Source organism: Centroberyx gerrardi, chromosome 24 (assembly GCF_048128805.1).
Source record: "Centroberyx gerrardi isolate f3 chromosome 24, fCenGer3.hap1.cur.20231027, whole genome shotgun sequence".
Lineage (NCBI taxonomy): Eukaryota > Metazoa > Chordata > Actinopteri > Beryciformes > Berycidae > Centroberyx > Centroberyx gerrardi.
Window position 1 is genome coordinate 19544323 of NC_136020.1, and position 22345 is coordinate 19566667.

The 22345-nt window shown below is 41.7% G+C and overlaps 2 protein-coding genes across 5 annotated transcripts; both read right to left on the minus strand.

Moving 5' to 3' along the window:
- Positions 1–63: 63 nt before the first annotated feature.
- Positions 64–4322, minus strand: asb13a.1 (ankyrin repeat and SOCS box containing 13a, tandem duplicate 1). Of its 4 annotated transcripts, none has more exons than XM_071921027.2 (6): positions 4251–4322; positions 3360–3547; positions 2007–2163; positions 1784–1918; positions 997–1188; positions 64–409 (listed from the first exon to the last, which is right to left on the minus strand). In XM_071921027.2, the coding sequence occupies exons 1-6, from the start codon at positions 4291–4293 to the stop codon at positions 252–254; spliced, it is 873 nt and encodes a 290-aa protein (XP_071777128.1). In that variant the 5' UTR covers positions 4294–4322; the 3' UTR covers positions 64–251. The 4 variants fall into 4 exon arrangements, with proteins under 4 accessions (XP_071777128.1, XP_078138196.1, XP_078138194.1 ...); XM_078282070.1 differs by lacking the exon at positions 4251–4322 and adding an exon at positions 4094–4147; XM_078282068.1 differs by lacking the exon at positions 4251–4322 and adding an exon at positions 3895–4023 and having other exon boundaries at positions 3360–3709.
- An 834-nt stretch (positions 4323–5156) lies between these two features.
- On the minus strand, positions 5157–21984 carry gdi2 (GDP dissociation inhibitor 2). The gene is made up of 10 exons (XM_071921022.2): positions 21832–21984; positions 15152–15259; positions 13133–13232; positions 12532–12666; positions 11973–12171; positions 11711–11842; positions 10179–10278; positions 9411–9582; positions 8318–8517; positions 5157–6467 (listed from the first exon to the last, which is right to left on the minus strand). Exons 1-10 carry the CDS (start codon positions 21874–21876, stop codon positions 6315–6317), a joined length of 1344 nt encoding a protein of 447 aa, XP_071777123.1. The 5' UTR covers positions 21877–21984; the 3' UTR covers positions 5157–6314.
- Positions 21985–22345: the final 361 nt, after the last annotated feature.

Here is a 22345-nt window from a genome sequence, read left to right on the forward strand (position 1 = left end):
AGCAGGATCGTAATTTAAGCAAAATAAATTAATAAATTAAAAAAAATAATAATAATAGTTCATGATGCAGCAGCAAAGACAATGTCATTCCTGAGTCACATGACAGTAATTAAAGAGAAAACGACCCAAAATAAATAAATTAATGAAAGACACACAAGTTGGTTATAGTTTTGTTAATTTTGAAGCAGAGTTGTAACCAGTGATTCTCAAATCCATCTTACAGTGTGTTAAGAGTTCGTTTAGAAATGCATTCACGTGTCAGTCTGCAGTAATGTGGGATAGTCACAGTACTGGAGGTATCTGCGGATGCGGTGCGATATGTCCAGCTGACCTATGACCTCGGAGGCTCTGGTCCCTAGCATCGTCCTCACACTGATCCTGCACAGCTGCTGCAGACTCAGGGGCGTACCTGTGGAGAGCAAGGTGTTGTTTCTTAAAAATTCAAAAGGCTAGTGACCACAGTTTAAAACCAAAACTGAGAAAAACTGATAAAACAACAACCACTAATAACCGTTTAAGTGGATTGGCCTATGTGGAAATGAAAAATTTTGTTCCAAAACACTATACATGCATTTTGGAAGAAAAAAATTAAAAACACTACCTGAAGTTTATTATTCAATATTGCTAAAATATAGAGGATCCAGTCTGTAAAAGTGACAGCATTTTGTTAACCAAGGACTTAAGTTACCCTCTATTCTTTAAAAAAAAAATACCATAATATGTTACATATATACAGTACTGTGCAAAAGTCTTGGGCACATGTAAAAAAAATCCATGAAGCAAAGATGCTTTCAAAAATAATGAAATAAAATAATGAATAATGAATAATAATGAAATAATGAAATGAAAAGTTTTTAATCATTTTTGTAAGAGTAGGTGTCTTTTTTCAAATGGTGGATATCTCATTTTGGAACAAAATTATTCAAGTTCCTTTCAGCCTGATGTCAAATCGACTGTTGAGTATGGCTGGTATGTAAATGTAATGTATGGATTTACTTTCATAAAACCTGAGGCAGGCTTCACAGTGCGACCCAGGCTTGGCGTAGTCTACGGGTTTCCTCCCCAGGTTGTCGCTGGCGTACACGTTGCCCCCGAACTCCACCAGCAGCTCCATCATGTCCGTCATGTCGACTCGAGCCGCGTGGTGCAGAGCCGTCTCGTGGAACTTTGCTGAATTCACGTGCGCACCTGCGTCGAGTTAAAATGATCTCAGACCTGATAGCAGAAAATGATTCACCGATCTAAAACATCAGCGGTAAACGTCAGGTTTTGGCGTCAGTCCCTCAGAATCAAAGAGCGAGGGCTTCTTTCTAGAGCCGCCATTTTGCACCAAGAGACGTTCAACAATCATACAGGGAGAAATCCATCGTAGAAGAGGAGAGAGACCGATTTCGCCACGGACAGCAGCCTCAATAGACCAGAATGCAATGCAGCATCAAGACCGGTTGTGTTATAAGTAAGGGACGCAACTCTAATTTTTTCTCAACAGAATAAAATCTTGCTCTCTTGCTCTTACTACGCTATCACTCTCTCCACTTACACATATAACCCACAGCTGAATGCAACAAGTTCACGCCCGTTCTTGGAGGGTTGTGGAAAAGCATTCTGGGAAATGTAGGAAATCACTAACTGAAGTAGAAGCAGACAAGGCAGGTTGAGGAAAAGTGGGTACCCCAAAAAAATTAATTACAACACTTCATCGCTAAAATAACTCCTGGAACACACTGAACATCACAGATTGATGATGTAAAACCGTAAGAGTGTCTGTCATCTTCTCTCTGACCTGCATGCAGCAGCTCCCTGGCACACTCCACATGTCCTTTAGCACATGCGATGTGGAGCGGGGGACCGAAGTGGACGTCGTACGCCTCCAGCCGGGCGCCGCTGGCTATCACCAGCCTCACGATGTCGACGTTACCTGAGAGGAAACGCAAAGACTCACAGTCAGAAGCGTCCGGTACGACAGGCCGAACGCCGCCTCGACTCTGCCGCTGCGGTTTTTTTACCTCGTATGCAGGCCTCGTGGAGCGGGGAGGCGGTGAGGGCGGTGAGGGAGGGGTTCACTTTGGCCCCGTGCTCCAGCAGCAGCTCGGCACACTCCAGACTACCAGAGGCACAGGCGTTACAGAGAGGGGTGCTGCCGTGGATCGTCCTCACATCCACCTGGGGGGGGGCAGAGGGGGCAGATGTGGACGGCTACGAACCACTAATCCCTTAAAGTCCCCATGAAATGAACTCCCATTACTTTTACTTCCTGGAAAACAGAGTATCTTCAATGGTGACATCATGCTGCACCAGGAGGCATAAATAACAACTCTAACCAATAAAACCATCGCAGATTTTTTAACAAGTCCCGCCCCTCTGCACCCCTCCCATCCAATAAAACCACCTTTCTCTCCCAGACTGATATTCCATTGGTTTAGACTTTTGAATGCTTTATGTCCTGCTCCAACATCCTGTTTCAACAGGAAAAACATCAAATCAAGGAAGTAAAGATTCGGTTTCATGGGGTCTTTAAAGCAGTGGTTCTCAACGTGGGGTCCGGGGACTACCAGGGGTCCTTGAGGGGGGTTCCACGGGGTCCCCAGCAAAATGAAGAAGTGTTAAACTTCACCATTACTTCATTTATATAAAGTTAACACAATTAGAGAATGTAGAAGAATGACTATTTTGAATATAGTTTCTCTGTTATCTCTCTACCTACAATACAGATAGTCGTGGAATTCTGGACAAAATCATATCTAACAATAATAATATTCTCAGATTTGGGTCAGAGAGAAAAAAATCTCATCAAATGGGGGTCTGTGGCTCTAATGTGGACTAAAGTAGGGGTCCTTGATATGAAAAAGGTTGAGAATAACTGCCTTAAAGGATAAATTCGGCGATTTTGGACCTATATATCATTTGTCTCTTACCTGTAGTACTTGGACCTGCAGAGAATATTGGCTCCAGAGTGGATCGTCTTCTACCAAACTCTACTGTTTACAGTCTGACCTAACCGTCCGCAAAACTAAAAACATGCCGCCAGTAACACACTTTCACCCCATAGCAGTCTGTGCTGCGGCAGAGAAAAATAGTTCTGTGATTTCTTGATTAGTGAAATGCCGAAATCATGTCATGTTTTATCTCAACTGGAGCCACAAACGGCTTTTTTAGAGATATTTTGACAAACCCCATTTGGACTCATTGTTAGCAGCAAGAGGCAACAAAGCTCACAGTTTCAACCGACAGCTGACTTGGGAGCCAATATTCTCTGCGGGTCCAAGTACTGCAGGTGTGTAAGAGACAAATGATATATACAGTAGGTCCAAAAATCGCCAAACCTAAGGCTGTATATCTCTGGCGGTAGGACATCCCACCTGGGCTCCAGCCTGCAGCAGCAGCCGGGCGCAGTGTGGATGAGCCTGTATGCAGGCCTCATGGAGAGGAGTGATGTTGTCCACCGTCACCATGTTGACCGACGCCCCGCTGTCGATCAGCTGCTGCAGCTGCAGCGCTCTGCCGTGGGACGCCGCTTCATGCAGGGCGGTCCGGTCCGCCCAGAAACCTTACAAGCACACACACACACACACATCCTTATACGTCTATCCTCATGAGGACCTTTTATTTATTCCCTATACCCTAACCTTAACCTAATCCTAAATGCAACCTTTGAAACCAAGTAATAGGCCTAACCCTAAAATTGCCTCTTGAGGAAATGAGGACCGGCCTTCGCAAAAATGTCCCCACTCTGAAGGATTAAAACTCAAATTAGTCCTCACAAAGATATTAGTACAGGAACACACACACACACACACACACATACAGCACCTTAATTTAAAATCTATGGGCACACAGCCTATATAGCAACAGGATGAATCAAAACAGTTTGAATCAAGCAAAGTAAGGGTTTACTTTCCAATAATGACCAACTCTCTTATATTGTCTCCTTATTACACGGTTACAAACTTAATTTCATATTATTTTATTACAAGCTAATGTAACTTATAAGCTTCCGCCAAAAAAGTAGTCCAGCATAACCGTCTGCTGCACTAACCAACGTCTCTTTCGGCACGAGAGGTGTCGCGAGCTAATTTGATTTGACATCAACTACATCAACCGGACTTCTTGACCGCGGAGTGATATCATAATACGACGTGAAACAGCGTTGTGTTGTTATCGGTTGTTGTTCAGATATAACGGACCTACAATAACGGACCAAAGCCGTAAAAAAAAAAAAAAATAACGTTATCAACATTAACAGTGCTCACCGATATCGCAAAGAAACGAACGGCGTGCGGCTGTCACCTCCATGTTTTACTGGTGTGTCATGGTGGAGTTGGATAAACACGATGTAACGTTAAAAACATGAGAAGCAGCCTACGTACTTCAAGAACAGCGCAAGTCTCGGACTGAGAAGCAGCGGTGAATTGTGGGAGTAGTAGTTCTTAAGTATAATTCACCTCTTCCCAAAGTTTATTGTAGTACTTCAAAATGTACTTGTGGTATTTCTTTGGTGCTTGGTTTAGGTTATCACAGAACAACCAAATTCTGTGGTAGTATACTGCAGATATTACCAAATAAAAAGTGTCATGTAACACAAGTATGACTGGAAACTCCTTTAAAATAAATCTTCTTATAAATTGTCCTCAAAACCCCCATAAAAGTACCCAAAGATTATGTTTTGCTTCACCATAGCATTTCTGGGACAAATATCATCTATTTGTCAGCAATGCTACAGCTTATGGGCCTGTTAGAAATTTCAGAAAAGTACATTGTAGGCTGCAAGTGTGGTGTTAAAAGATAATGTGAAAACTGCAAACTTAACAAATCCTCAAATAGGATTTGAATTCACACAACTTTTTCTGAAGTGATCTTTCTCTCTATTGTATGGTTGTCAGCCACAATACTTTAAATCATGTCAATAAATAACCAGCAATATTGTTCAACTCAGGCCGAAGTTCACAGATGCTTCAGTTCAACAGTTTTACCTGACAAGCACTAATAAAAGTTGCTTTGAACAACAGAAAACCAGATATAAGTGTTATACTTCTTCCATGTTGGAGCCATTCATTTACTAAGTGTACCATAGTTATTCTCTCCATACGCTTTCATGAGATAATCTTTAAACTATGACTGGAATGCTCAAAGGATCGCTAAAAGAAACAAGCACACAGTTTGGTTTTTCACAAGGTCGTTTTTTTTGTTTTTTTTACTTTGCAGTACAGAAATCATTTGAGCCCAACATGTTTCAGAGTTGTTTAAAACAGGTGATGATGATACCACAGGGCCCGTATCAAATCAATACTGCTGCAGTAGACATTTGGTCCTTCTAAAGCAATTACAGTCAACTTTACCAAATTCCCCCCCCCCCCCTCCCTCAACCTGCTGCTTTAATGCTCGGGTCTTCTGTCGCTTTGCATAATACAGGAACTAATATGTCTCCTCTGATACGTTTATAGTTGCTCAAGCTGTTGAAAACAGGTTCAGGTAGGTTTGCCTTTACGCTGGACTATACTCGCCCTAGTGGCTTGGCTTAAGTACAGTATAGTGCCGGAAGTGCTGGAGATGAGACACACTATATGGGGTAAAAACAACAAAAATGTCAAATCTCACGGATGACTATCTAAGCTGGCTGCTGAGGTATCGCCTCACATGACGTGTCAGTCGTATTCAGGAAGAGTTTTGCGCGGCCTGAACACGCCCTCGCCGTCGGGAATAGACTCCGCTAAGTTCACGCTCGAATACAAACGGACGAAGCCAAGCCACTCGTCACTCTCCCCCCCCCCCTCCCCTCCCATCACAAGAACAATATCTGTAGAGACAAAATAACTCATCTGTAGATATTACATTTCTCCCAAACACTTTTTTTTTTTTTTTTTTTTTAAACACAATTTAATCCGTTGAAAACAAAAAAAAATTGGACTGACCCTCCCACACACTGAAAGATATTACTGATTTTATTGATCGTTTGATTTGGCATCTTTGGACTATGCGTTCCTCATCGTAACATGATGAAGTAGAAGAAGAATGTCGGGTGTTAGGCGCAACCAGTTTTCAGTGCAACATCTGTCTGAATGTGATTAGAAAAAGCATAGCTCCCACCCCTTCCCCTATCCAGCAATACTATATCATATCTCTCTATATCATGAACTTCCTGAATGGGCAAACCATATATACTTGGATCATCAGCCAGCCCATCGGTGTGTGTGTGTGTGTGTAAATTTTTTGTGTAAATTTTCTATTTTTTTATAAGATTTTCGGTTTGTCGGCAGCGTTGTCTGATATTCAGGAGTGTGGCGGACGCGGCGCTCTCTCTCTCTCTCTCTCTCTTTCTACTCGGCGGCGTCGCCGAAGATGTCGTTCTTCTTGCGCTCCATCTCGGCAAAGTCAAAGTCCGCGCCCGTCATCCTCCTGTAGATGTCTTTGATGTCGTCGCAGGTGGTCTCAAAGTGAGTCGTGGCGTCGTAGGTACGGGAGATGAAAATCTGTAGGAGGGAGGGAGGAATTTACAAACATTAGTGTCCTGCTCCCATTTGACCATCAGTTGCAGTAGGTGGAACTTGTGTTGCTTAATTCTTGATGGGCAACTGAGCTGAATTGGATTTTTTTTTAATGAGCAGACTGAGCAATAACTGCAGGTGAGGAATTTTCGTTGTATTTAAATTTTTCAGCTGTGGGTGGCCACCGCAGCTAAGTTCATGTAAAGGAAACACTGCATACTTGCTATTTGGAGATTCACATAGTGAGAGATTTGTTTCATTTGTTTCTGCTTTTGTGTGTCTTGTTCTTTTCCTGATGTTTGTCCTATATCATTTTGTTCTATGATTGATTGTTGATCATTTCGATCTAGTTAGGCTCATTCTCTGTCAAGTCCTTTCTAGTGTTACACCGAAATACTGTCGTCAGGATGATAAAACTGATGTTGTAATACCAGCGATACCACAACCAAAAAAAGGACACAGTAAGATAACCTAAAATATTAAAATCAGGATGAAGTTGTTTAAAATGCAATAATTATAGAAGCTATCTTCGTTTTAGATCCCCCTCAATAAATATGAACTGATTTTTCTTTTAAAGAAGGGGAACAGGAAGTGTTTACCGTTGTAACATATTTTGCTGACACATAACTTTTCTTGTTCCCAAATACTGGCAGCAAAACAGCAGAGTGGTGCGAACAGGGCACATGATGATCTTACATCACCTCTAATAACAGCAAAACATAAGGAAAACTCAATCTGTGTGTTAACCAGCATTACATACACAAAAGATTTCACCATCATGAGTAAATTTTTTGCAAGATGGCAATAGTAAATAGGATGCAAAATCCTACAAAATAAAAGTTCTGGAAAAAGTAGTTCTAGGACTTTTTCTCAAATCAGATGCAGTGTTGCTCTTTCAGAATCGGTACTCCATGCCATGCAACACTAATCTGAAATACTGACACAATAAACTGGCGAGAGGTTAACTTTGCATGTGCAGGACTTTCTACTTTTGTCTTTTATATGATGTGTTTTGGGTGTTAAGAATTAGTTATAGTACTCTGGTCCTCCACCATGCCTGGCACAATCTGATTTGCACGTGACCTGAACATATTTCTGTTCATGAGTTGGTACATATTTCTTTAAATATGTTAGTTTAATTTACAAATATGATCATGTGAACAGGGATCATGGGACTATATATATATATATATATATATTGCGGTAAAAAATAACGGTTATGGCACCGGCACTAATATTTATTACTGTGACCACCGGCTGTCATCTGCCATCTTTGATGTTTTATTTTCCCAAAAGCAGACGCCCTCTATTAAATTGTTGTATTCATGTTGCGGACTGAGTTAAAGTGGATGCAGGCCAGTAGCTCTTTATTTGAGACGCATTTGACTTTATTTTAGATGCCGTTATTTAGATTTTTACCTGTGTAGTTTAAAACTGTCCTTACAGTTTCTATAAGCGAAACCAGCATTTTATAATTTTGTTTTACGATAAGATTGAAGCATATTACAGTTTGCATCTTTTTAGTAATTATCGAGATAATGTTGTGTCGAGATAATCGCACTATGAAATTTTCATGTTGGTAAAGGCCTACTGGTAAATAGCCAATGATGCACAGTTGGATATTTTGCATATATACTCTTGCACTGGACTGTAAATTTGTAAAGATCGGTTAACCTTTAAATCTGTCAATAGTCAACAGAGTGAGAATTCATTCAAGGCAGTTGGGAGCTGTATATGTTGTAATTATCGAATTCTTATCTATGTCCTGTTCTTTGCTGCTGCCACGATCCTTTAAGTCTCATCTTAGCCTATAATAATAATAATAGTAATCGTACCTGGCTGTCGGTGCCCATGTCAGTGGGTCCGTACTGGTCGCTGATGCTGACGAACTTCTGCTCGACGGGCTCCAGCAGGTCCAGGGCCGGCTTGATCTCTTTCTCGGGGTCGCTCGTCTCCACTGTGGTGCTGACGATGGCGACGTATTTCCCCTGGGCCGCCACGTTGTGAGCGTAGGAGATCATGCACACGTAGATGTCTGGAAGACAGCAAAACAAGATTCATATTCGTCCTTCATTCGCTCTTATAGCTCACTGCCTGTCCCATCTGAAGTCAGCTTTCGAAATGGTTCATAGTCTCGCAGAGCTAAAGGTGTAGAGTTTCTTTCCAAAGTTCCTTTTTTTTGTGTGGCATGGTACATGATGTAGTACATGTATATGATGTAGTATATGTAGTATGTATATATCATGTGGTATGGTATATGAAAGGTATCGTATATGATGGTATGTAAAGCCCTTTGAGACATGCTTGTGATAAAGGGCGATATAAATAAACAAGACTAGACTACAAGACAGTCACATTTTAGAGGAAAATATATATAGCATCTTTCGAACAAAACCCTTCACATAATGAATTCTAAGCTTCCTGTTCATGAGCAGTCTTCTGTCCTCCCCAAACACACATTTTTCTGTTTTCATCTGGCATCAATGGGCAAGTAGACCATGATAAGTTTGTTATTTGAGTCTTGAACGCAGCCCGACATCCTCAGGCAGCGTCCTTCTTGCCGTCCCCAGATCCAGACTTCAAACTAAACGTGAGCGGGCTTTCACAGCCAGAGGCCCTTTGAAACTCAGGCATCTTTTAAATCCCTGCTTAAAACCTTCTTTTACAGAAAAGCCTTTTTACAATTGTTTTACTTCACTCTCCTGTTGTGGTTTTTATTGCTCTCATTTTCTTTTTTGCCATTCTTTGGCTCTGCTTTTATCTGCTTATTTATTTTTTCTGATTTTTTAATTCTCTTTCCTGTGCTCTTGCCTGATTTTATGACATCTGATTTACTTCCTTGTCTCTGTAAAGCACTTAGTAACTTTGTTTTGAAAAGACTAACACTAAAAGCTCCATCGTCTCTCGTCACTTCCTGAGCGCGCTCACCGTGCTTCCTGTTGACCTGATTCTGGGGGATGATGATCTGGCACGAGTTGGCGTCGCCGGTGCTCTTGATGGGGTGACTCATGATGCAGATGACCCGGATCACCTGGCCCACCTTGGTGGCGCTATCCATAATGTAGCTGGGGTCGCAGATGAGCTGCTTGCAGCGGGCGATCTGTGGGAGAGACAAAGAAGACAAGGTTTAAAATCAAAATATGCAATAAAAATGTATAAGAAAAAACTAAAAAAAACGTACCAAATACCATTATGACAAACTTCAGGCCATATAGGCCAAGGTAAGGAGTCAGTACCTCAGTAGATGTGATTATTTTCACATCTCAAGTTAAACATATGCTACAGTCCTTTTGAAGTAATAATTGCCAGTTAATCTAGTATTTAAAAGACATTTTTATTTCATTTTGGAAAGTTAATATTACCGGCAATTATTAAATTATCAGCTGCTATATGCCTGGTTCTTACATTCTGCTCCACTGAGTGGATTTTCCTGCTGGTTCAGGATTACAGCAGATAGTATATGAAGGGTTTCATTCCAAAATGCTATGTATCCATGTTGGAAAAAATTGGCTGAAATTCATCGGTCACCATTTAAAAAAAACACAACTGATCTGATCCTCCAAAACAGATCCATTTCCTAAAGCAAGGGTCTTATAATGACTCCACTTCCATGCCAACGGTTATTCTTTAAGAGTAAGCATTGACTTGTGACGGATGATTCGTTTTGGAACCAAACTTCGAATACAACATGCTCACCTCTCCCTCGGACTTGACTCCCACCACCTTCCCCTTCTCGACGACGATCTCGTCGATGGGCTTGTTCAACATGTAGGTTCCTCCGTAGATGGCACTCAGCCTGAAACGGAAACACAGACAAGCTCATTCAAACAGAAGATCAACCAGCCACCCGATATCCTCTCTATACTGTGATTATGGGTATGACCGAGACGTAATACTGTACCCATAATGCATTATAACATTTTTTGTTTTTTTATATTGTATGCAGCAGTTACCAATGTATGTGTAGAGACTCAAACACGACTCAAAGTCTACATATATCAGAATAAGAAAAGGGGAAAACAGAGATCACTACTAGCTTCCTGGTTACTACAAGAGTTGGCGTAGCAACCAATCAAGCACTGCTATTCGTACTTTATGGGAATTATCAGCATGGTTTGGAATGCAACTTTGACCAATCAGTTTGCTCGACTAAAGTTACACTTTGTGTATATTATTGATACTATTGACCACGATAAGAAACAATACATCACACTATCAAAATGATAGGCCTATATATGACTGAAATGTGAAGTGAATTGATACAAACTATACAGTGTACAGTGTTGTCTTGTGATACATGATTATATGTGTTATTGATATGGATTCAGCGACAAATTGTGGCAACACATATTTTAATATTTCCATTCCTCTTTATTAGGCATATTAACTGTAAGCAATGCAGACTTCTGTGTGCTGTAGTGCAAATAATTAACAGATAAACACACTGAATATGCACAAACACATATTGTATGTGTGTACACACTAGTACAACAGGCTCAGTTCTGTCAGATTTCGCCACACCTGTTGGAAACTTCCTAGTTTTGTTTAGTCAGGTATGTGCTTCCACAATATTTTAATAGCAAATAACAAAGCTTACAGATAATGTTACTTTTATTATATATATATTTTTTAATGTATTTTCTCTAACGATATATTATCCAGTATTTGAAATATGGGCTCATAACAGGATACATTATACATCAATATAGTAACTTACATTTTGAAATAGCTTGCCAGGATAGATTTTCCTAAATATATTCATGTATGAAATGTCAGATGTATACAACTTCTTATGGCCATATTTCTGTTTTTATGTGGGTTAGTACATTAGGCTATGTTTAATATCTGATATACAATATTTAGGATGTCTTGTTAATTTTTGTTTTGCAATTCCAATTACTTCTCTGCAAAACAGTGTATTGATACTGATAGTAGAGTTAGACCCATGTGCTAGTTTGCTAATACATCGGCTGATATTGGCCACGTCTCTCCTTTTTATTTTTAAATCCAAAATGAGTCTTTACAAAAGTGAAAAAGAAAACCTGCTCTTCCATAAAACGACAAGGGTTCAAAAGTATCAATATCAGGATTTAGAGAATCGATTCTGAAACGGAAAAAATAAAATCGCAATGCATTGGTGAATCGATTTCTTCCACCCAACCCCACCGCTGTGCGACTATAATCATCCGCTAATACCTGAGCTTATGATGCACTGCTGTGTTTCCTACCTGGCAAAGCCTTGAGGCAGCTCTCCCAGGCCGTACAGGGGGTAGAGGTACGGACTCTTGCCGTATCTGGCCAGAGACTCACTGTAAAGCTTTATCCTGTTTATTGCGTCCATGCAAGGGTGCTCCAGGTATCTGAGCGGAGGGAGATGGAGAGCATTTAAAAATCCACGCAACTGTTTTACAACACAGCTGGGGGAGGAGGCAACAATAATATGTATTGTATTATAAAGACATTTTTGAAACGACCAGAAAGACGACTCACTCGTCTGTGCGGTAGAGAGCGAGGGAGTGTCCGGTGAAGTCGATGACGTCCTGGCCCAGGTCAAACTTTTTGAAGACGTCCTTCATCGGCGTCTTTTTGGGGTCGACATCCTCCATGGTTTTGGGGTCGTTCTCATCGAAGTTGGCGACGAACTGCAGGAACTTTTTGAAGCGCCGTTTCTCAAACACCCCCATCAAACCTTTGGAGGGAGGCAGTTTGGTTGTTAAAATAACAGTATTATCGACTTTTAGCTGGCTTGTTTCCAGAGCAACACACAATGAGTTCAACAGCGGAATAACACTTCCTAAAACATCAACATTACAAGCAACCAGCAGTAGGGAGTGCAAGAGTCAGAGCTGCAGCGGCCGGACAACATTCCTGTCACCCTAGAGCGATGATGCAAGAACATAATCAACAAATATAAGAGCTAAGGAGAGAAGTACAACTGTGAAAAGAGAAAACCAATAAAGATAATTTCCTCGATGGATAAGAGCTGTGGGACAAATTCCTTTTATAATCCCCATTCGGTTACTTTTCACAGGATCCCCACATGACTTACCAGATTTCAGGGCCTCGGCCTCAGTGGAGGGGACTTTGTGGATCGTGCCCTTCTTGTACACAAAGCTGCCCTCAATCACTTTGAAATCCAGGTAGCGAGTCACCTGTGTGATCAGCAGCATGCGGACCAGCTGACCTGAGCAGGGGAGACAGAAAGGTCAGGTTCATCCTCTCAAACAAACACACGAAAAAAAGTAGGAGGCCATTATCGCATTTCATCCATTTCAAACATTTATGTAGAATTTGATCAAAATCCTTGTGATCTTAACCCCTTTATCTCTCATCTCTTTTTTAGCTTGCAGCACTAAACTGATTGCTGGCCAAGAGACGGCGCTCTTTTGCCAAAAAGTGAAATATTAAACTTCTGACACTAAAAAACATGTTAAGCTCTCAGCTCTGCCAGTAAACATGCAACAGCACCACGTTTCCATTCAAAATAATGAGAAAATGGAGATGTTATCGGTGAACACGCAAAATCGTGCTACACCAGGGAGAAACTTGACATATTTCAGAAACTGATTTTCGGTTTGCAGCCCCTCTGCACCTAAAGGTCACAAGTTAAAGATGCACGTAAAGTGAGGAGTTGGGTGATTGGTGTTTACCATTGGCCATGAGGAACTTAGGGACGAGGTCCACGTTCCAATCCCGGCCTTTCCCCATCGTCTCAGGAGGGCTGCCGGGGAGGTTGAAGCGCTTGTAGAGCTGTAGGGAGAGACAGAACGTTAGACAAGACTGCCATCAGCCGAACGCTGGTACATTCAGGGTGGGGACTGGTATGTTCGTCCACTCTACCGGCCATTTTGGCAGGAAATTAACCAGAATTTCCATCCCTTCCTCTGCTGAAGGAGTGAAAGTGTCTGGTAAATTCTCGGATCCTCCAACCACTGTGGCTGGTCAAGACAAGTCAAGTTAATTTATTATTTATGCAGCACTTTAAGAAACAAGATCGTCGCAAAGTGCTTTACAGAAAACAACAGGACGCAGAAACGGTTAGAAACAAGGATAATAAAACCAAGAGATAGTACAAGTACATCACAAACTCCAAGCGCCTGAAGAGCCTGTGTGTGTGTGTGTGTGTGTGTGTGTGTGTGTGTGTGTGTGTGTGTGTGTGTGTGTGGGGGGGGGGGGGTTGGGTGGGTATGAAAGCACGGGGGCGATACCTACTGCGGTCCACACAGCAACAACAGTGTTCTGCAGTTTCATTGATCATGTGGCTTTTGTTACTTTAGGAAGAGTTTCCAAACGGCTGGAGCACGATAACTGGCTCTTTGTTTGCTCCGACATGCCTGAAAATTCAACTTCACACAACTTACTCGAACTGGGAAATTCAAAACGCATAAGACTTGCCGTTTCTGATAAGCGTACAGTGGCTTTTTGAAGGTGGGTTCAGTTCAATTTGAAGAGCTTGTTCTCTCCTCTGTAGGTAAATCTTCAATGCTGATGCCACTGCCTCAACTTATAACAAAAAGTACTTTTTTCAACGCTTTGTATGAAACTTTAGCCCATTGTTTCCATAAGCATTCTTGTTTGACGTTTTAATAAGCTCCTTTCAGCTCTTCTTTGTGTTCGTTAATTGTTTTTTCCCCATCACTTCATTTCACTGTTTTACCACTGTGCAAACTAAAGATAGCTGTTTGCTTATGTAAATGACTGCATGTCTAAATCCCTCCTTTGGTAAAGGACGCTTGGGGAAACACGTACTCAGAGGGCTGATAAAACCAGAAGAGCCTCCCACCACTTCGCTACTAGGAGAGTTTGATCATCACAGTCGTGGCTACTGAGGTTGAAGGGAATCACATGGGAAAGAGTGGAGGAAGCTAGACTTGTGTTAGCAGAACAGGCTAGGGCAAACTTCAGCTTGAATTACAATCAAGCTACAATAACTGAAGCTGGATCTGTATTTTCTAAGGCAACACAGCACCAAAATGAAGTGCAACACAATATGGAGAAAGGTTAATTTACTTTGGTCCAAACCATACTGGAAAACTTTACTTTTGTATTTTTGTTTTTAGTTTGTTTAGGTTCTCACTGCCCAATTACAAGCGAACCAGGGCTTGTAAACAAAAGTCACATAGACTCACAAGTAGCTCCTTTATTGGACAGAGTTTTGGTAATCTGTCATCTTGATAGATTGGTCAGAACAAATCTGATTCCAGTTCCTGATGCATGATGGACTTGTCTGCACTCGTTTGACTTCATTTTGTTACGTTAGACTTTCCAAACATAAGTAACTGCTGGCTATCAGATGTCAACATCTGTCTCCTTATACCCATAAAACACTTCATTTTTTTAGCCTACTTATCCACTGTGGCAGGTAACCAACCGTCACTTGGAGGTTCTATTCCACTATATGGCTGGTAAAACTGCAGAAGTAGCTGGTGAATGTTTGAATCAACCTGCCACCATAGCTGGCGGATTTAAAAGTTAGCTCCCCACCCTGACACCAGCCTACCTATCCAATCGAGCACTCGTCAAGGTATCAAGGTTGCCACTAAGCATCTACATTTTTCACCGTACAGCAAAACAGATGTTATTTGTTGGGTAGTTATAAAGGTCCGAATTCCAATACTCATCCGTACTCCCCTGTGTCGCAAATTCAGAAGGGTCAGAGGTCAACTTACATCTTCAAGAGGCGTGATGGAGGCGCTCTCGGCTCCATAGTAGGAGTTCCGGTCCATGTGCAGAACCTTCTTCCCCTTCACTGACATGATGCCTGACAGAATGCATTCCTGTTGGAGAAAAGAAAATACAAGAGGAATTAGGTTAAGGTCAGCTACATAAAACGGTTGTGGGAGTGGGATGTATATAGACCTGGCACAGCTTTTCATCAATGTTTCACAGATATTATCCATCCTGTATAAAAATCCACACACAAGCCACGATCATCTTCGATTATTTTCATCATGAGGCAGATGCTCTGGACAGTCTAGGTTTTGTTCCCGTGGTTAAATGCGTTAAACCCATCACATTTGTCACACCGTCCGGTTTCAACTCACAAGAGGAAACACTCCATCTTTGTTGCCTTAGTGCAGAAATACATGAATGTGGATTCTGCCTGGCGTGGCTCTGTCTTTTCATCCTCTGATCTGTGGGGATAAATGTTTTGGCCGTGGTGGGTTGGTCCAGTTGGCAAAGGGCTGTGGAATGACTGCTGCTGTGCAAAGTCCTCTGGACAGACTGTGGCATTAATGAGAGTGACAAAAGTCAGGTTGTGTGCAATACTTTTGTTATGGCTAGATCCTAGGTTTTCGGGGTAGGAGTCCTGAACTTATGTAATGCAATGAACTTATGTAGGGCAATCTAGTAGTACAAGGGCTACGGATTATTACCTAATATTGAAAGAGCACTACGGCTCTGACCTGCACTCTCTTCTATTGGTTGCTTGTAATGTTGGTTGTGTAGGAATTAGGGCCGGGAGATATGGTTGAAATCAATGTCACAAATCATGAGGATCACGATATGGCTCACATATGCAAAATCATATGAAATAATCAAATTAGTCTTGATTAGTTGTTTTCAAATAATATTCCTTGAAATGTTTCACACTTGAGTTTTTAATAAAAATTTAGACAGCAGAATTGTGTCACGATATCCCAAAATCAACACATCATCACGATATGATAACACTGAAAGATGATAAACGATAATATTGAATTATCGCCCAGCCCTACTAGGAGTTGAACCTAATTTCAGCTAAACGTTTAAAATGTAAATGTATTGGTCTCCTCAGTTCTGTAGAGCAATGGACTCTTTTCAGAGGAGGTTTAGCCTCACTTAGACCTTCACTCTGCTTCACGGCTCGTATTTCTGGTGTTGAAGACTTACAGAAAACAGAACACAGGACCCTTTATCATTCTCTTCTAAAAAAGGGAAACACTATCTCTACTGTGAATTAGCGCTGCACAATTGTGACTAAAGAAAATCCCAATATTTTGCTATATTTTGATCTTGATTATTAAACCATGATTAAAGTCTTGCTAATTTGAGGATCAAATTTATTTCACTGCCCCTTTTTGCATCTTAGATCAACATAGAAACAGCATAAATGAAATTATATGAATTCTAAACATTTCAATATTGCCAAATTCTATGGTTACCAACTGTAGAAATAGCATACGACTACATACACGATTAATTATGCAGCCCTTCTTTGAATAGCTGTGTGAAAGAGGGCTTTGGCTGCTAAAACCTGACAGTACAAGCTATGAAACAAGATGGGAGCCTGACAGAACCTCCGGTGCGACCTTGATTTTAATATTGAATCCATATCACCAAACACCATTACCACATCTGACATGTTTCTGTGGAGCTGGGAGGAGGATTAGAGCTTGTGTGTTTCAGAGAGACCTGGTACCGCCGAAGGAAAACGTGCACGTCTGAATTCCCGCTGACCAAAGGCCTTAATACGATTACAGCAGCTGGTTTGTAGCAGCAGCAAAACACACCGCATCATGTGATTGTGTGGACTTTATTCTGAAGCAAGTCTCACTACTGAACAACGGCTCACTCTCAGCAGAGGGGAAAGTACTCGCCTGCTGGTCAACATCATGACATTCTTTGAGCTTTAGTTCGGGAATCTTGTTAGTGCGGCTGCATGAGAAGTTATAGTTGTACATCGCAATTTTTTCCACAAATAACCAAAGAATTTGGGTATACTAGCAACATTTAAAACTGTCCAATGTTATCCTGGGTTTCAATGAAGAGTTTTAGATGCTTTTCCACCTTGACAAGAATAAAATTCTGGGGGAAAAACACTGAATACTTTGCATTTTTTTGGCATGATAATGGCCAAAACTACTACTTTTATAAGAACTACTACTTTTATAAGATGCCAAAAGTGTAGTAAAACAATTTTGTTTTACTACACTCTTGATTTGTTCCTCAAATCAAGACTAATAAAGATTAATAATCATGATCACAGTATCTAATACAATAATGAGGATTAGCAATGCAGCAATGGCAATGCAGCCCTACTTGTTAAACTTGTTGAACTTGTTAATAGCTCAATAGACTGAGCATTAAACAGCTTGTAGGTGAGGTAATAAGAGGGCGTAACAGTAATAAATCACAATGCATTACAACTTCACTTTCACCGTGTGATGTCACTAACGCTCCCTTTGTGTACAAGACCACTGACTGCAGTCGGTTATGACAGAGGAAGTGACACAGTTGCTACCGTTTGTTTCTTTCAATGGGGATAAATTAGGCCGGCTCTCTAGAGGCCGATAACCGCTCCCCACCTCTGACATCATGGTATATGCCGGATCACTCTCCACTCTAAAGCACTACCTGTTAGACAATACAACCCTATCAACTGACAGCCTAGAAGCCACCTACCCCCTTCTTCTTGCAAGTCAAATCCTCATTACAACCACTGTTCATGTCTTACACGCAACCCACACCACCGACTGTGTAAAATGATCCAGTAGAATTGGCACAACAAGGAAGTGGATATAGCCACCACACAGAGTCAGGGACACCCAGAGATACAGAATGTGGGAAATGGCAGAAAATGGTCTCAGCCTCTGTAACCATGAACCCAACAGGCTAAAAAACCTCTCACTGGAAAATCTATTCTGCTAAAGAGCAAACACCTTCCATTCAACTTGTCTGTGTGGCACAATCCTCTCTCTAATTTAAATGAAACCTTATATTTCTTTACAACACCCCATTAACTCTAACGCACACTACAGTCTTATGGATGAGAAAAAGTTCATGCATGCCCTCAGGAATTAGGGTTAACCAAGAGGGGGAAAAAAATACTACAGCAAACCATTAAACTATATGTCAAGGACCCCCAAATAGATACACATTAAGCCCCACGAACCCCCATTTGATAACATTTTGTCCCAGGGACCTCTATAGGTTTTTCTTGTTGTTGATTTAGTACTGAATTGTACAACTGTCTACACTGTACATGGAGAGATAATGGTGATGAAATTGAAACCTAAGATTAGAATAGCCATTCTTACATGTTCTCTAATTTGGATAATTCCTAGTGAAATAAGTTTGAGTGAAATCAGACTATTCCTCACTTTGCTGGGGACCCTCTGGGGGCCACCTCAAGGACGCCTGAGGGTCCCTGAACTCCAATTTGAGAACCACTGAACTATACCATATGGGAAGGCTAATATTTTCCTCAATGACAAGTTAATGACCAGTAAATCATGTGAAATAATAAATCATTTTGTTATTAGGCTAAGCATCAGCAAGGAGATTTAACTTCAAACTTAAACTTTTCTTATACCACTTGATGAGCTACAAAAAATGTTATTAATTGCTAGAAAAGGCATCTTGCTGTCAATATTTGACATGCAGGTGTTAAATGTATTTTAGGCCTTTTAGACCAGTAATGACCTTTTAAACACTGTATTTTTGCAAGTTTGAGAATAGTGGCGACTAAGATGACTGCGCTTTTTAGCCAACTAGTATTAGTGTGTGTGTGTGTGTGTGTGTGGGGTGACTGAGGGATTCTGGGACACCATAACTTATTGTTGAGCCTTCTGGACGTGTCATCAGCCTGATTCAAGTGCTCACTTAATAACTTTGATGACATACCCGCTCTCACTCACCTCTATACTCTAACATGCCAGCCAGGTTTCTACATAGGTGCTCTCCCAAAATAACACAAGAAATCAGATCCTGTGTATTGGTAAATGTCTGGGCCTCGTCTCCTTCATGCTACTGACTCCATTGCATTAAAGGACATATGGCTGCCGAAGAAAAGACATACTGCAATTCTGATGTGTCATGGTGAATCCCTCCGGGTGACATGTGACTCAAGCCGACCTGCTGCTGCTTATATAAATATAGGCTTTGACATGGAGCCGGAGGCAGCCTAGTCATCACAACCTCAGCCAGATAGTAGCTGACGTGCTGACAGAGAGGGAAATAGACTGATCCAGCGTACAGTCAGGCAGAAAACGGAGCCAATAAAATGCAGTCGGGGCAGAGGAAAAGTCCTAGTTCAATCTTTAACACCTAAGCCCTATAAAAGGCAGGTGGGTGTATGGCGAGCGAGAAGCAGCGTGTCCAACACGGAAGACAAGAGTTGGGCAGCTCTTTGTAGTTCAAAAAGCTATGATCACATGAAAAGTATCCCGCTGCGACGGGCTTTGATTTTACAATACTGACAATTTCCAACACACTTCTGAAGTATTTCTCTCTTGCCACAAGGGTGTAATCCACTCGGCCTATGGGATCAAGGCTGCTGGACCACAGGAGCAGAGAAACTACCTGAATCAAAAGCAGTGATGATCCCCTTCTAAAAAGAGGAGTGATAAAGAATCTGCCACTCTGAGGGTTTTGCACAAATCACTGTTGACAGCATGTTGTCATCGCAGCCCCTGTATATTCCTAGATTCTCAACCTTTTTGTTCAATAAACTACAGCCCTATTCACTTTCCTCATCTTCAAGTTAAAAGCTGCTTACTTAGAAACGCCGATATCATCATAATGTGAACCAGACTGCGTATAATTAAGTTTGAGGTATCTTATGATAAGCCACTCCTCCATGTGTCATTAGCAGGGGACAGATGAGAAACCCCATCCCCCAGCCACTTAACCTATCATAAATGCTGAGGAGAGAAGGATGTGAGCAAGACCACAGCTGCTGAGGACCACAAAACAATCTAACTCTGTTTCCAGAAGTAGTTTTAGTAGTAGTCTAGTAGTGCAAGTGGTAGCGTGACATGTGTAGCACCTTGAAAGAGGAAACAGTCAGTTAGTCTGAGAGAAGTGACTTCATTGATTTACATGAGGGAACAATGCTGAGCCAATTGCACAACAACCATATGAAACTATACTGTTACGGTTAGCTCAGCCTCAGTCTACAGGAATCTTCACCACTCTTCTGTCTGGCTCTTGCTGAACTAAGCCTGCACTGTACTTTCAGTTCCTCAGTCAGTGTGGCAGAACCACACCCAACTGTGAGCTAAGTCAACACCCTTCCCACCAAACCTTAAAACCAACCCCTTTCTGCTGGGCTGCCAAATCAAAAACCCTGCAGCCTCTGACCAGGCTGAAGTCCTCCTGACTGCCGTATCCTGTTGGAGCAGCTAAAGCAAAACACCCCATAGATACCGGTTGGAGACAATATTACATTTACAAAAGTTAGACGTATGGGCCCAGCACTGAAAGTTAGTCAAATGAACATGGAAACTGTAGTGTAGTAAGGTTCTTAGAAGTCGACAAACCAGAAACTGCTGTGAATTTAAGTTGACAGGAAACTATCCACCAGCCTCCAGGAAAAGCCCTAAATTCATCACGAGTTTTCCAAGTCATGCCTCAACCATGCAACGTTACTTGGGGAATTTACAGCGGGTCAGGAGGCCAGCGTGTGCATTCTTGTAAAAGAGACTGCGGCATACAGAGTTAAAAGTTGGCCAAGTTGATTTCCGGGCAAACAAACCAGCACATACCAGAATAGCTCATAATTGCCAGCCAACATTATGTCGGGCCAGCTTTGTTAGCTTTTTGGTATGCAGCAAGTTCAGCTAAGGGCGATGCACGTAAACTTCCTCCATTTGCGTTCTCGTTAGAGTCACTTGACAAGCGCACAAGCTTCTTTTAGCGACGGTTAGCGTCATTAGCAGATTGCCGTTAGCTAGCGCTGGTTATCTCGTACACACAACCTGCTTTGACTAGCTCTAGCCTGTTGAATCAGCGGCACGGACAGGCGCTGAGCGGAAAGTTGGGTTAGCGTTGCTACATATATACCTTTATCAGATACGTGGCCAAGTCTCCTAATAACGTACACCAAGAATGAGATACAGAGTTTAGAAAACACACTCAACTTCACTCGGTCGCTGGATATCGTTATGCACATTGTGCACGACAAGATTAAGTTAATCGGCACAATACGGTGACACGTCGTTACTCACCGTTAGCAAGCTAATTAGTTAGCAGGTACGTATGCTAGCTAATTACTCATCCAAGTAAGCTTCGCTTAGCTGGAGAAAACTCCCCTTACTAGCGCCCAACTTCCACATAATTAACATAACTAGCTGCCTAGCGGTTGGCAAACTATTTGTATAAACCACAGCGAGAGTTTGGACTTGTGTAAGCTAACGTTAGTCTGAGCGCTGATAAACGAGATGTAGCGATAGCTACCAGTTAGCTACTTTGCTCACAGTTAGCGTTAACTAGCCACTTACTCTTGGCTAGCTACTAAGCTAGCTACTAAGCGCTAGTGCCGATTAGGCCCAGTTAGCGCAGTGCCAAACTGTCAAGTGCTACGTCGCGAACAGGCTGCAAATCACTTCCAAACACTGCGGAATTGTTCCGTTAGATTCGCCCTCACCGTCAGTCCGGTGCCCAGAACGATAACGTCGTATTCTTCATTCATTTTTCCAAGTCTTTGCTGTTCTACTCCTGAATATCGGGTCCGAAGAAAATGGAGATCTGCAAAGCTGGAAATGAAAGGGGCTGCGGTTCAACGTCAAGCGCCTCAGATGGGCGGAGCTTATCATCTGTCAGAGACTGGGGAGAAGTGTCAACCTGTCTGATTCACACTGACGACCGAGCTGGAGTGGTCAAGAGATGTTGTGTCTCACTGTTTCATGAATATACTGTATATGAACTGCGTTTTATGACTACACCTTCAAAGTTAAAATACCAACCAGGATTTCTAGCAGTTATCAGGAATTCCACATTCACCGAATTGTTATGCAATGCAGTCTTACTATTTGTGTTGCCCACATGGACTTCATCATGGTCAACACATTAGCTTGCTTGGTGAAACCATTAACATTGTATAAGTTAGCCTCTGTATCAGTCACTAAAGAATACACTGGAAAATACTCATACAAGTAAAG